Here is a 13,478-nt window from a genome sequence, read left to right as displayed (position 1 = left end):
AATCATTTAAAGAAATATTAAAAAATTATTACACCTCATAAAGGCTTGGATATATTTTTCACCTCTTTCAAGATTTCTTTTTATAACTCTTAAAACATTTACATCAATGTTAGATGAATTCATCATTTCAATTATTTGTATAAACTGCAAAAATCAAAATAAAAACTGCATTATATAACCAACTCAAAATTTCCCTTAACATAAAAATTATAAATAAAGATATCAATAACAATTTTGTTTTCATTTAAATTATTATTATTTATTTAAATTAAATTTCTTATTATGCTACATTAAAAATTTTATATGCAATATAATGGATTAAATCAAATATTGCAAAATGAATAAAATTATTTTGTACAACAAATATAATTTGATTAATTTATTTAAAATTTTACATGAACATATCAGGCCTACTTTGAAAACTTTTACTTGATATAACAACAGAAATATGTTTAAGAGGTTTCAAATAATTTTAAATAAATTTTATAACTAAGATTAACATAGTTCATATTTGTAAACAGTATAAATTTACATATTTTTATATATCATTTCATATTTTTAAAATATTTTATTTACTTGAAACAAAATTTTATTGCTTTCTGAAATACTTGGCAACTAATCATTTTTTTATAAAACAAATAAAAATAAATGACCTTGTTTCCTTTATTCTTCTTTCTAAAAGTAATCATTCTTGTTTAAAGAGAGTTGTAATAATAAACAACTTTCATGTCTGATTCCATATATATTATAAAGAACTCATTTTTATTAAATCAAACTGAACTACAAAAAACATTTTGAATGCTAAAATTTAAGAAATCATGAAAGTTTTCACATTGCAATTATATAAACTGTTTTATAAGCAAAAATCTAAATGAAAAAATAACAACTATGCAGAAAATGAAAGGAACAAGATTAAAACTGTTCTAGTAACTATAAATAAATATTCTCAATTTGCAAATAAAATTTTTCAAGCAATTATTATATGCATATGTAACTTATCTATATATAAAAAATACCATATAATGTTCTGTTAAGAATAAACAAAAGCAATAAAGAAGCAAGAGTAAAATTCATCAGTTATACATATCAGAAAATATGAAACAAGAAATGAATTTATTTATTTTTAAAAAGGTATATGTCATATTGAATAAATTTTCAAGAAAATGCAATAGACCGTTTAGCACCCAAACCATATAATTTTTTTAAAAAATCTTATTGGCCAACTATAAACTGATATAACATTGAAAAGTGAATAAGTTAGATGCAAATCTAACTTTTTATTGTGTTTCAATAAAAATAAAAAAATTAGATTTGCATCTAACTTATACATCATACTTTTCCGTTAGCAATGGAGTCAAGCTGGTCATCTAGCTAACTCCTTTCAGGGAAAAAGTTTTAAATTAAAATAAAGTTTTCCATATCTGGTCTTGACATTCATCTATCTAACTCCACTTTCAAAATTAAGGAAAAACAGTGGGAATTTACAGGTCCACAATTTTTTCAAATTGCAGCCCAAAAAACTGTACAAAATTTTGAAAAATTAAAAATTTGCAAGATAAATTTCCAATAAGAGTAAAAATTCATTTCCAGGCAAGCACTGATGGGCAAGCTAAATTTAATGGTGAAATTGTGGCTATTAATGAAGAAGACTGCAATCAATGAAGGAATGGAACATTGAAATGGATTTGCAGTTGAAACTGGTTTATTCTTTAAGTGTACACCCAATAGAACACTTATTTTAAAAAATGATCAATGCTTTGGTAAAAAACAGAGCAAAGAAACAATTACTGTATTAATTAGAGCAAATATGACAGGAAGTGAAAAGTTGAAACTGTTAATATTTGGAAAAAGCAAAACTCCATGATGTTTCAAACGGATGAAGTCTGTTGAAGTGGAGTATCATTTTAATAAGAAAGCATGGATGACTAGTCAGATTTTTGATTATTTGTTATTAAAACTAGACAAACAAATGAGAAGAGAATGTAGAAAAATTACATTAGTTGTAGATAACTGTCTAGTATATCTTTCTTTAGTCGCAAAAAGTCTTAAAAGTATGGAGTTGTTCTTTTTCCTCCAAATTTAACATCTAAATTTCAGCCAATGGATCATGGCATAATCAAAAACCTTAAATTCCATTATTGTAAGATAGTTTTAATGACAATCAATAGAGTTGAAAACAATATGGCTGACAAAATTAATTTAAAAGAATGCATTTCTAAGATATCAAAAGTCATGACTCATAAAGTGACTGAAACCACTATGAAAAAATTGTTTTTCCAAAGCAGAATTTAATGAAAAATGGTGAATGGGATGAAACAAATGAATTACCACTATCAAATTTATAAAAATCATGGAAAGCATTATGCCAATTCAATAAAATTATCACCAATACTACGCTGGATGATTATCTCAACATTGACAAAGACTTCATTATCACTAAGTATCCTACTGATGAAGAAATTTTATGAGTTAAAAAGTAACCAAACAATCCAAGATAAGAAAGTTTATAGTGAAAAATCCATAAAAAAACCAACAAATGTATATTTGTATATTAAAACCAAACAATTGCCAAATTATATTAGGCCTTATTACTACTACTACTACTATTAATTAAATGCTAAGTAATTTGGAACTAATGCAGGCATTAAGCACCATCTCTTGAAATTATTCTTATTAAATTCAGCAAGATACAGTGCCTAACTCCTGCCTCTAATGCCAAATTACTTGGTAATTACTGTAATTAATAATAGTAGTAGTAATATAACCCAATATAATTTGGCAATTGTTTGGCATTTCAAATTATTTGTAGTGGACTACAACATTATGAAAATGTGCCCAGGAGTATTTTTAATACTCTAATAAGTATGAAGCGTATTACAAAGACAGAACACTTGAATTGTTTAGTGCAATAAAAATTTTTTATGAAAATATAGTTAAACTAACTTGTATTTTAACACACAAATGTAAAATTACATAAAATTAACATTATGTTTATAGTAAATTATCACTGTATATTACATTTATACTAATTTAAATTATGTAAAATAATGAAAAAATTGTATTAAAATAATGCTCTATTTACCAAAAAGTATTATTTCTGTATAACAGAATTTTCCTATAGCAAATTTTTTTTCATGATTTAGTGACTGTTAGGCCTACATATCAGTTTGACTGTTTTTATATTATCCAATTTCTTTCAAAATACAATATATACAGTAGAACCTTGTTAAGAAGTTTTCAAAGCGACCACTCTAAAAACAACTTAGGTGAGAAAACCTTTTATGCAGGATTTGTAAAAAAATGATTTTTTATCTGTATTAATTTTATTTCAATATCAAGGTAACATAACATAGCATAGTGTAACATAGTAGGATAGTAAGATGCAATGACTACAGCAGAGGATGAAGTAACTGGTATCAATATAAAATGTCAATAGTTAATGGACAGCACCAAATAGAGAGTATGATCAAAACAATAAAACTCCAGTCAATTTAGCAACCACCTCAGGTGTACAAGTGTTTGATATATAATATGGGGTGAACATCTGGAGTTACTTTACTAAAAATTTAATCTATATATATATATAATACTACTTGTCCTGACTGACTGATTCATCATTGCCCAGAGCAAACCGCTGAACCTAAAGAGGTGAAATTTGGTACACAGTTACATCATGGAAATGCACACTAAGAATGGATTTTTCGAAATTCCCTGAGGGGGGGAGAGCATTAGGTCTTAACCAGAAAAATGGCTTTTACTCTGCTATTTTAGATGAGATTTTTTGTTTTTAACTGCATTTTAGTAGGGTACGCCATGGAAATGCACACTAAGAAGGGATTTTTCAAAATTCCCCCACGGGGAGAGAGAGAGAGCATTAAGTCTTAACCGGAAGAACGACTTCTACTGTACTATTTCAGATGCAATTTTTTGTTTCTGATGGTAATAACTTAATTTCCAAACGTACAATATTTATGTATTACAATTTTTTAACCAAATATTCAAACCATTTAAATTTGAATTTGTTATTACATATTTGTTCAATTATAGTGTGGCCGTCTAAACCTTTTGCCTTTGGGTAGGATTATCTTTTCCTCGAAAATAAGTAGAACAAAAGACGGTGGGGGGCCCTGGGGCCAAACGGACAGAGAAAGAGTCACTTTTGGTGAAAACCTCAAAGAAGCAGGGAGAGAAAAAGAGTGCTCCAGACCTCAAGAAAGACGATCTGAAACTGAGAGGTGCCAAAGAAGTTAGAAAGAAAAAACAGACTATGGACAGAAAACCTTGAGGACAAATGACAAAGTCAGGAATAGCTGAAAGGTCTACAATAAGAAGAGGGTCACAAATAAAGGAGAGTTTCGAAGTGGTGTCCTATCCAAGAGTACGTCGCTATGAAAAACCGCGGGTATTTCTATTCCTTTTGCTTTTTTTCCATTTTCCTTAATTGTAGAAAGTTATTAGTATAAGCTGACACCCGCATTTGATTGTCACACGTGTGAGAATTTTATATATTTAGATTGTTATAAATTAAATAATTACTATGGTGTCTGAAATAACGTCGGCCACGATTTTACTTTGTTTTTTTAAAAAGTACAGTGGACCCCAATATAATGCGCATGTCGGGCGGAAAACAACAGCCACGTTATACCGAGCAACACACTGTAACGCGGTTCAACTCTTTACTTTAGCAATAATTCAAGCTTTTCTTTCACACTGTAAGCTTTTCTTTTACTCATCATGCATACAATAATTAAACACTATTCAAAATACATGCAGGAACTCAATACATACACAATTACTCAATGTGCAGTAACAATAAAATGCGCTACTCACTAACATTGCACGGACCTGTATAAACGTGTTTGAGCTTATCGCGTCGTGAACATCGCCCACACTATAACCGAGTGCGCGGTATAGTGAGCAGCGTATAACAAGGGTCCACTGTATTATTGTGATAGTGGCGAAAACACCAGAGGACGTCTTACCATTTTTGCATGTTTGTTGCGGAGGCAGTTGCCTAAAAGGGAAGGTCATCTCCATAATTTTTGTAATTTCTGATGGACTACTGATGGTGTGCAACAACAAAGGTTTTATCTTTGTGAATGCTCCATATTTTTACATTTTATTATTTATTTAAATTTAGGGAGTTTCAGATAACGTCATTTATGTTTCAAAAAAAATTAAATTCAGATTTATCGTATCTCAGAATCCCATATTTGAAACTTGAATTTAGGTGCATTAGCAGTCCATAGTTTAAAACACACAAAAATCAGTAATTTTACCAAATTAGTAACAACTAATAATTGAGAACCTTAGTGAAGTACTGAGGGAGAGTTATTTCTATCAAATTGCAAAATCCAAGTGGGTGAAGCCGACGGTAACAGCTAGTGGTTTTATAAGTGATAAAGTTATGGTGAGGAAAAAAATTATGATTTGTCTCCACACAAACTCTTTAAATGGGTATATTTACCCATTTAAGGAGTTTATGTTGGAGACAAATCATAATTGGTCCCATCAATGATATTTCATTGATGGGACCAATATTTTGGAATTTCTTATATAAAAAAAGTTGTTATGCAGGGAATTTTAACACACAACTTATGATGTAAATGCCAGGACCAGAGAAATTGGACTTCTTATGAAAAAGAATCTCTTCGGCAAGAACTTCTTAAAGAGGTTCTACTGTATTTTTTTATAATTAGTAAAAGTAACTTTTAATCATAACTAAAAATTTATAAAGTAACAGTTGAGTTAGTAATGATGTTTAAAAATACAGTGGGTGATTGGTTAATGAACATAATCCATTCCATGACTTTGTTTGCTATCCGAATTGCTTGTTAACCGATTATCAATTTACCGTAGGTTTGTGTGGGAATTTGATTAATTCATTCTGGAGACTCCAAAAAATAAAAAATATATACTTTCTTACTATGTTTATTTATATGTAATGATAAAAATACATATATACACAGTCTTGCATTTTTATTAGTTATGTTTTTTTCTGTTTATGGGGGTTAAGGAATCTATCCAATGTCAATTGCTTTTCTCTCTTCTTCAGGATTTTCATAAGTAATTAATAGCATTGTAATTGTAGAGATCCCCAAGCCTATAAACCTCAACCTGGTTTGTATGCCATTCTAAGACCATTGATCTGACCTCCCCCACTTCTTCAAAAGATCTTAGTTAATAGCAGATATCGGCATTAATCCTCTTTTTCATAATAAAACATATCTTGCCGAGTTTCTTGGTGTTCTTCATTCAAGTGTTCTTGGCGTTCTTCTGTCGTCAGATCTGTTTCAGTTCCATTATGAGCTCTTCAATGTTCTTTATTTCTCAGATGTAATTTTTGTTATTCCTTTAGCTGCTCGAGTCTTCTTGATTATATTGTATCTTTCTTAGATAAGATTGAACTTCGCCCTACTGTAGATTTGTTCAAGCCATACTGCCCAGCAACGTCAGACATCTTCTGCCCACATCTACCTCTGCTATTATACTCTCACCTTTCGAAAATAAAAACCGACGCAAAACTTAACGAGTGCTCGCCAACAGTCTCGCGAATACTATAAAAGAATTGTTTCTGTCAGAAAAATAAAAGACTAGAATTATAAGGGAGTATTTCAAAGTTTGAGGAATACTATCTGATCAGTATATACTGGGTTGAGCACTGATGTTGACGTCTCCTGCGCTCCAAAAAGTTTCGAATTGTTACCTGAAGACAAGGGAAAATCAATCGGTATTTGCTATTTTCGTTGCTTTTTTTTATGTTTGTTCAGTGAAGTGTTTGTTATCTGAACATGTGTTCATTGTCTGATCATAAAAATCATTTGCAAAAGTGTTTATCATCTGATCTGTTCATTAACTGATCACCCACCGTATTAGAACAATTTAGCTGTTGTTCAACTGAATTGTTTAATTCTAAATAAATATAGGCTGCGTTCTTTATGCAGCGAGAGTGTAGTGAAAATAATGTCATGAGCAGCTGTTGCTACACGTCGCTGCAACATAATTTAGAAATGCTTTCCGCTCGAGCTAAACGTGAATGCCGTAATCTATCCTTCGATTCCACAGTTATAGCCAAAAGTAGTGTTTTAGTTAAGGAACTACAATATTTAAATAAAAAGAGATAAAAAGTTAAGCATTTCTCTTTCTGAAAATGTGAACGAAGTAGAGAGATTGGAGATATATAATTATATTTAAAATATAGTATTTTCTTATTCTTTAGACAACTTTCAGAGTCATTTTATAAAATTTAATCCTTCTTAATGTTTCCATAATATTTTTATCAAGTCACTTCGACTTTTTTATTTTCGCAGCATAATATTGTATTACACACACACGCGTCCATTTTGCTTTAAACGTGTAGTGGATGTAAAAGCTGCTTTATCTTTGCTGCAGTGACCTCTTGCAGCAAACGTTTAGAAATGGTTTACTACATTGCAGCGCTGCATTTAGAAACAGATTTCAGAGTGTTCGCTGTAAAGCACTTCTCGAGTGCTGCATAAAGAAAAAAAAAACAAATTTCTGTTATTACTATGGCACGGCCATAGTAATAACAGAAATTTGTTTTTTGAACAAGCAATTTTGTGACATCATCACAATGCCGGGCTGCAATTTTTAATATTTTTATAACTGATTTAATTTAAAATATATGCTCTCCACCCCAAATTAGTAGTGGCTTGCCCATGTACATCATACTTTTCCTTTAACAACATGCCAGTCATCTATCTAACACCTTTCAAGGAAAAATTTTGAATTGAAATAACATCACTTCTGGGTTTACATCAGAAGTTCATATAAAGTTAATCGAGGCCTCCTGCCCCTAAGGTTTCCATATCTGGTCTCATCTTTGTAGATTAATGAAAAAAAGACAGACTGATGGACTACAGTGGGAATTTATGTCTACAAGTTTTTAAAATTGCAGCCCAATTATTAACTCATGAAAAATATAAAAATTTATTTTCTAAAATTTTAACTGTCTATAATAAATGAAAAGTGAAATATAAATGAGTTATTCCTTGAAATATTAATAATAACTAATTAAATTTATTATACTTAAAAATATTAAATTGTTAATTGTAAAAATGTAAAAATTAAATGTTTATATTCTCACTCTTCCAACTGACATCTATACAGCTAATTTGCATCCATTCTGCTTCTTCAAGGATTAAATTTGGTCTTCTTTTTCTGTGTATCTCATGTCTTCTTTGTCGGCGTATATCTTTTAAGAAAAACAAATATATGCAGCTACAATATTTTTATGCTCCACTAATATAAAAATGTAATATCTTTCACAAACTGTTATAAACATAAAGACATATTCAAAAAATCATCTTTCAACACAAAATTTCAATTCAAGCAGTTTATTTGCTTGTTGCTATCTTGAAAAATAGAATATTTCAAAACACCATCTTTGAAAAAATTCTAATAATCTCTGAAGATAATCATTAATATGTTTATTACAGTTAATGATGACTAGGGCCTGTATGTATATGTATATATTTATATATAATATTAAAAATTACAAAAATATGTATATTCACATTTTTCTCAAAATAGTGATCTTGCAATGCATATACCAGATATGGGCAAATGCGGCTCTTTTTGAGTTACATGCGGCTCTTGCTGAAAGTGTTAATTTCTTTTTTTTTATTATTTTTATTACAATTTTATTTTTATAATTTTGTGAAAATATGTTTATTAAAAAAATTCAATATTTGTTTTATATTATATAATAAAATCGCGTGCCTTACCATACTATTCGCCACCACAGTACAGAACTGCGGCTCCCATGCATTTTGCAAAACGTACATTTCAGCTCCCACTGAACTCTTGCTTGCCCACCCCTGACATATGCCATGGAAACCAATACAAAGCAGCTGCAGGACAAACTACAGCTGTGCTACAATCCACCAAATAAAAAACTGGCCAGTTTTGTGGAAGCTGGATAATTGGTCTGTTACTGTACTATTTTTTAATTAAAAAATTTTTTTGATTCTTCCCTCTGTGGGCACTAAGAAAACTTTTTATCAAGGCCATTATGAGGGTTCAATCAGGCACACAATGGATCAGCCTGGTGGTAAAGGATAGGGCCAGACCTCCCCTGAAAAATTCCTGGGGTTTTCAACCCATCCATATTCAATTCCAGGTCCCACTTAAAAAAAAATTAAAGAATTTTAATCTAATTTATAACATCAAAACAAAAAATTTAACAAAAGAAATATTCTATCTTGAGGAAACCGTGTTTTGTATTTTCGTTTCTTTTCTTTTCTTTCGAAGACACAATGTAGTGACGTAAACTTAAACACTGGGCGAATTTTTCATCCTTTTTATTCGGTTGGCCAAACCAACCGAATAAAAAGGATGAAAAATTCGCCAGTGTTTAAGTTTACGTCACTACATTGTGTCTTCGAAAGAAAAGAAAAGAAAAGAAATATTACTACTATAAGTAACACAAAAAAACCTTTCAAACTTTGTTTCTAGCAATTTAATCACTAAGTACAAACGTTTTTGGCTGTTTTGAATGGCCTTCTTCAAGTACAATAAGGTCGGTTTACCGACCTTATTGTATCAGGTCAGTCCATAAGTCCATGAGCATTTTTATGACCTTGAGAAAAATCTTGTTTTGCTGTTAAAAATGTCAGTCTAATGTGATAATTTTTACACTGAAGTGTTAAATTGGATCTCATTCATATAATATTGGGTTGTTGGGAAAGTTCGTAGCAATTTTTAAGAGAAATAAAAGAAATTGTTTTAAAACTAAAAATATACTTTTATTCCATTATGTATGCACCATTGTTTTTAATGACGTGTTGCCATCTATGGGGCAGCTTCATGATACCCTCTTCATAGAACTTTCCAGTTTTTCCCGCGAAAAACTGATCCACGTGGTTTTTGCAAGCTTCCAAAGTATCAAAGTTTTTATCATGAAGGGAATTTTGTAGAGAATGGAACAAATGGTAGTCCGACGGGGCAAGGTCGGGTGAGTAAGGGGGTGGGGTAAAACATCCCAGCCTAGTTCCAATAATTTTTGGCGTGTTCGTAAAGACGTGTGAGGTCTGGCATTATCTTGGTGAAATACAATGCCTTTTCTATTGGCCAGTTCTAGACGTTTTTCTTTAATTGCCATGTTCAGCTTATCCAATTGGGAACAATACTTATCAGAATCAATTGTTTGATTCTGTGGAAGCAGCTTGTAGTACAGGATTCCTTTCCAATCCCACCATACAGTGAACATGACCTTCTTTGGATGAAGACCGGCCTTTGGAGTTTTTAATGGTGATTCATTTTTCTTACACCATGATCATTTTCGGCTGATGTTATAAATGATCCACTTTTCATCACCTGTCACTAAACGCTTCAGAAAAGGGTAATTTTCATTTCGTCTTTCAAGAGAATCACAAATGGAGATGCGATCCAGTAAGTTTTTTCCGTTAACCTGTCAGCTGCGCACTCGATAATCCGAAACAACACCGCTGTTGCGTACAGGTTTTGTGGTTTTTAAAGTGGTTTTTCAATTTGCGATATCGCGCTTAAAAAATGTAGTAGGTATAATCTGTTTTCAGTTTTCTATTACGTACATATTATACTTTACGATTGTTAACTTTAAAATATTATGTACGTTTAAAAAAATTAATAAAATTTTAGATTTTAAAATATTTAAAAAATCGTTTTTTTTATAAATTTTCCATTGATTTCTTACATACGTTACTTAGACATGTATATTTTCTGTCAAATAAAAAAACTGCAGCTTTCTAAATCAACGTAGAGAAATAATACGGTCTATAGATTATAACGCCGATCGGCGTGGGGGGTGGTTGCCTTTCTAAATTTAGGTTAATACACTTTTATTACTGATGATGTGTATTTGATTCTATTTATACATTATTTAATTTATTGTTCTAATAGCAGACTATAATAAGCGATTATTACTTTATTATATTAACGACTATACATGTATATCTTATGTATTACAGAAGTACCATTATAACCAGAAGTACTTTGTTTTTTGAAAGATTTATGGTTGAATGGCTTAAAAAACAAGCTTATTTGTTAAATAGGATAAATATACATAAAAATTTATTAAATTCATGCTAAAAATAGATAAGAATAACGATTTATAATTCTTTGTTTACGTTTGTAGCTGACAATGTAGCTCAAAGTTGGTATAACTTTTCCCAAGAAAGTTCCCATCCCACAAACCCAAGTCAATGCTTATTGGTCAAAGGATAGTCATTTAGCTATAGTATACCAATTAGAACTTAACGGGCATGCTAACTAGGATTATATTGTCAAATGAACAAAAGAAAGGTCTTCCATAGACTTAACATGGAATGGAGGAGTTTTGTGTTTAAATTTAAAAATACGGGGTAGTAACAAATATCTTTTTCGTTGAAACAAACTTAGTCTATGTAGATAAAAGCTAATCAGTGCTTAAATCGCCACCAACTAGTTAATTACGAAAGTAAATTGACAGTTACTCCAACTGGAGTACTCCGCAACAGTTTAATGAAAACCGGTTACTCCAATAGCAGTACTCCGCAAACAACTGGTTAAGTCGTGAGGTATCCAAATGTCATAACGATTCACATATCCAAGCTTCTTTAGATGTTGAAATACAGTACTGTTTGATGACTTCACTATGTCTGCAATCTCTCGAGTTGTGTAATGAGGGTTTTCATCCAATAATGCTTTGATTTGGTCCTCTTCAATAACAGGAGGTCTTCCTGAGCGAGGAGCATCTTCAAGGCTGAAATTACCCGTTTTAAACTTTGCAAACCACTTTCGAACAGTTGATTCTGATACAGCACTCCCACCATAAACATCACATAACTTTTTTGCTGTTTGTACAGCATTTTTGCCTTTACGAAAAAAGAAAAAAAAAAAAACAAGTGTTGATAATGCACGTTGTTCGTATCCATTTTTTTGCAATGAGACAAATTAAACGCTATTTGAATAATCTTAACAATTTTTTTGTAACGGATGTGTCTCAAGGTCATTTATCGTAATATTCATTGGTTTGTACAATTCTGATCATTTTTGCGTCAATCAGTGTCTCAAGTGTCGGCTATCAAAAATCGCTACAAACTTTCCAAACAACCCAATACTGTTCAGAATTGTGAACATTTCAGTTGTTTATTTTCGTTAAAATGGAAGTAACTGATGAATATAAAAGACATGTTTTATACTTTTTATTTTTAAGTGGTGAGAATGCTACAAATGCAGCCAAAAAAATAAATACTGTACATAATCAAATTGTAATTAGTGCAAGGACTGCACAGAAGTGGTTTGAAAGATTTAGAAACAATGATTTTAGTGTGGAGGATAAGGCTTGTACTGGAAGACCCGTTGACTTTGATGATGATGCTCTCTATGCACTAGTTGAAGCAGAACCATCTTTAACAGTTGATGAAATTGTGAAATGTTTAAATTCATCCCATGGAACTGTTCATAGACACCTACAACAAATCAGAAAAGTTTCAAAGCTAGGAAAATGGATACCACATAAACTGTCAATAGCTAACCGACAACAACGTGTAAACATTTGCACGTCTCTTTTATCCCGCATTGCTTTAGAACCTTTTCTTGGTAGGCTGGTTACTGGAGACAAAAAATGGATCCTCTATAATAATGTGACAAGAAAAAGACAATGGATGGATCGCGACAAGTAGCCAAAACCGACTGCAAAAGGTGGGCTGCATCCAAAAAAAATCCTTTTGTCTGTTTGGTGGAATATGTCAGGTGTAATTCACTTTGAGCTGTTAGAACCTAATCAAACAATTACAGCTCAAATGTATTGTGAGCAATCAGAGCGTTTAAATGAAAAATTGAAAAACAATCGACCGTCATTAGTGAACAGAAAGCGGGTTCTTTTGCAGCATAACAATGCCAGACCACACGCTGCAAAAATAACTGTACAGAAACTTAAAAGCTACAACCTGGAAATTTTACCTCATCCACCATATTCGCCAGATATTGCTCCCAGTGATTATCATCTTTTTCGCAGGTTGCAGAATTTTTTAAAAGGGGAAAACTTTTGAGGATGAGAACAATGTAAAAAAGGCTATTTCTGAATATTTTGATTGAAAACCGAAATCATTTTACGAAGACGGGATTAAAAGGCTACCATCAAGATGGCAAGAAATTGTACAAAATAATGGTGAATACATTATAGATTGAAATAAAATTTAATTAGAATTTTTTGCTGCTTTTTTTGTAGATAAAAATACACACGAACTTATGGACTGACCTGATACCTGAATCATAGTGGACAAAGCAATGTCACCTACTAGATTTTTATAAAATGCATTACACAACCCAATTTGGGCCAACGATCAAAATTCGAGCATCATTAATTTCACCTGTCAATCACAATTAATCTTTTTTCTTTTTCTTTTCTTTAACTCTTTCCATCCTGCAGGCCCTACGGGCTTGCCATAAGAGGCCCTCTTATGGCAAGCCCATTATGGGTTCGGTCAGACCCA

General features: G+C 31.3%; 1 protein-coding gene across 2 annotated transcripts in view; it reads right to left on the bottom strand.

Moving 5' to 3' along the window:
* Positions 1-13,478, bottom strand: part of LOC136970195 (importin subunit alpha-7-like) — a 41,443-nt gene that overhangs the window by 26,981 nt on the left and 984 nt on the right. Inside the window, exons 2-3 of one of the 2 annotated variants that reach the window (XM_067264617.1) lie at positions 8,121-8,215; positions 35-144 (exon numbers count right to left, since the gene is read on the bottom strand). In XM_067264617.1, coding sequence (XP_067120718.1) covers positions 35-144; positions 8,121-8,215 — 205 coding nt within the window. Of the gene's footprint in view, positions 1-34; positions 145-8,107; positions 8,216-13,478 lie in introns of both variants that reach the window. The other variant, XM_067264618.1, reaches the window with a different exon arrangement.

The sequence above is a fragment of the Centruroides vittatus genome, unplaced genomic scaffold (genome assembly GCF_030686945.1).
Source record: "Centruroides vittatus isolate TY-2023 unplaced genomic scaffold, ASM3068694v2 contig_19, whole genome shotgun sequence".
In the NCBI taxonomy this organism is placed as follows: Eukaryota; Metazoa; Arthropoda; class Arachnida; order Scorpiones; family Buthidae; genus Centruroides; species Centruroides vittatus.
Note: the sequence above shows the minus strand (reverse complement) of the source record. Positions and strands in the feature narration are given on the sequence as shown.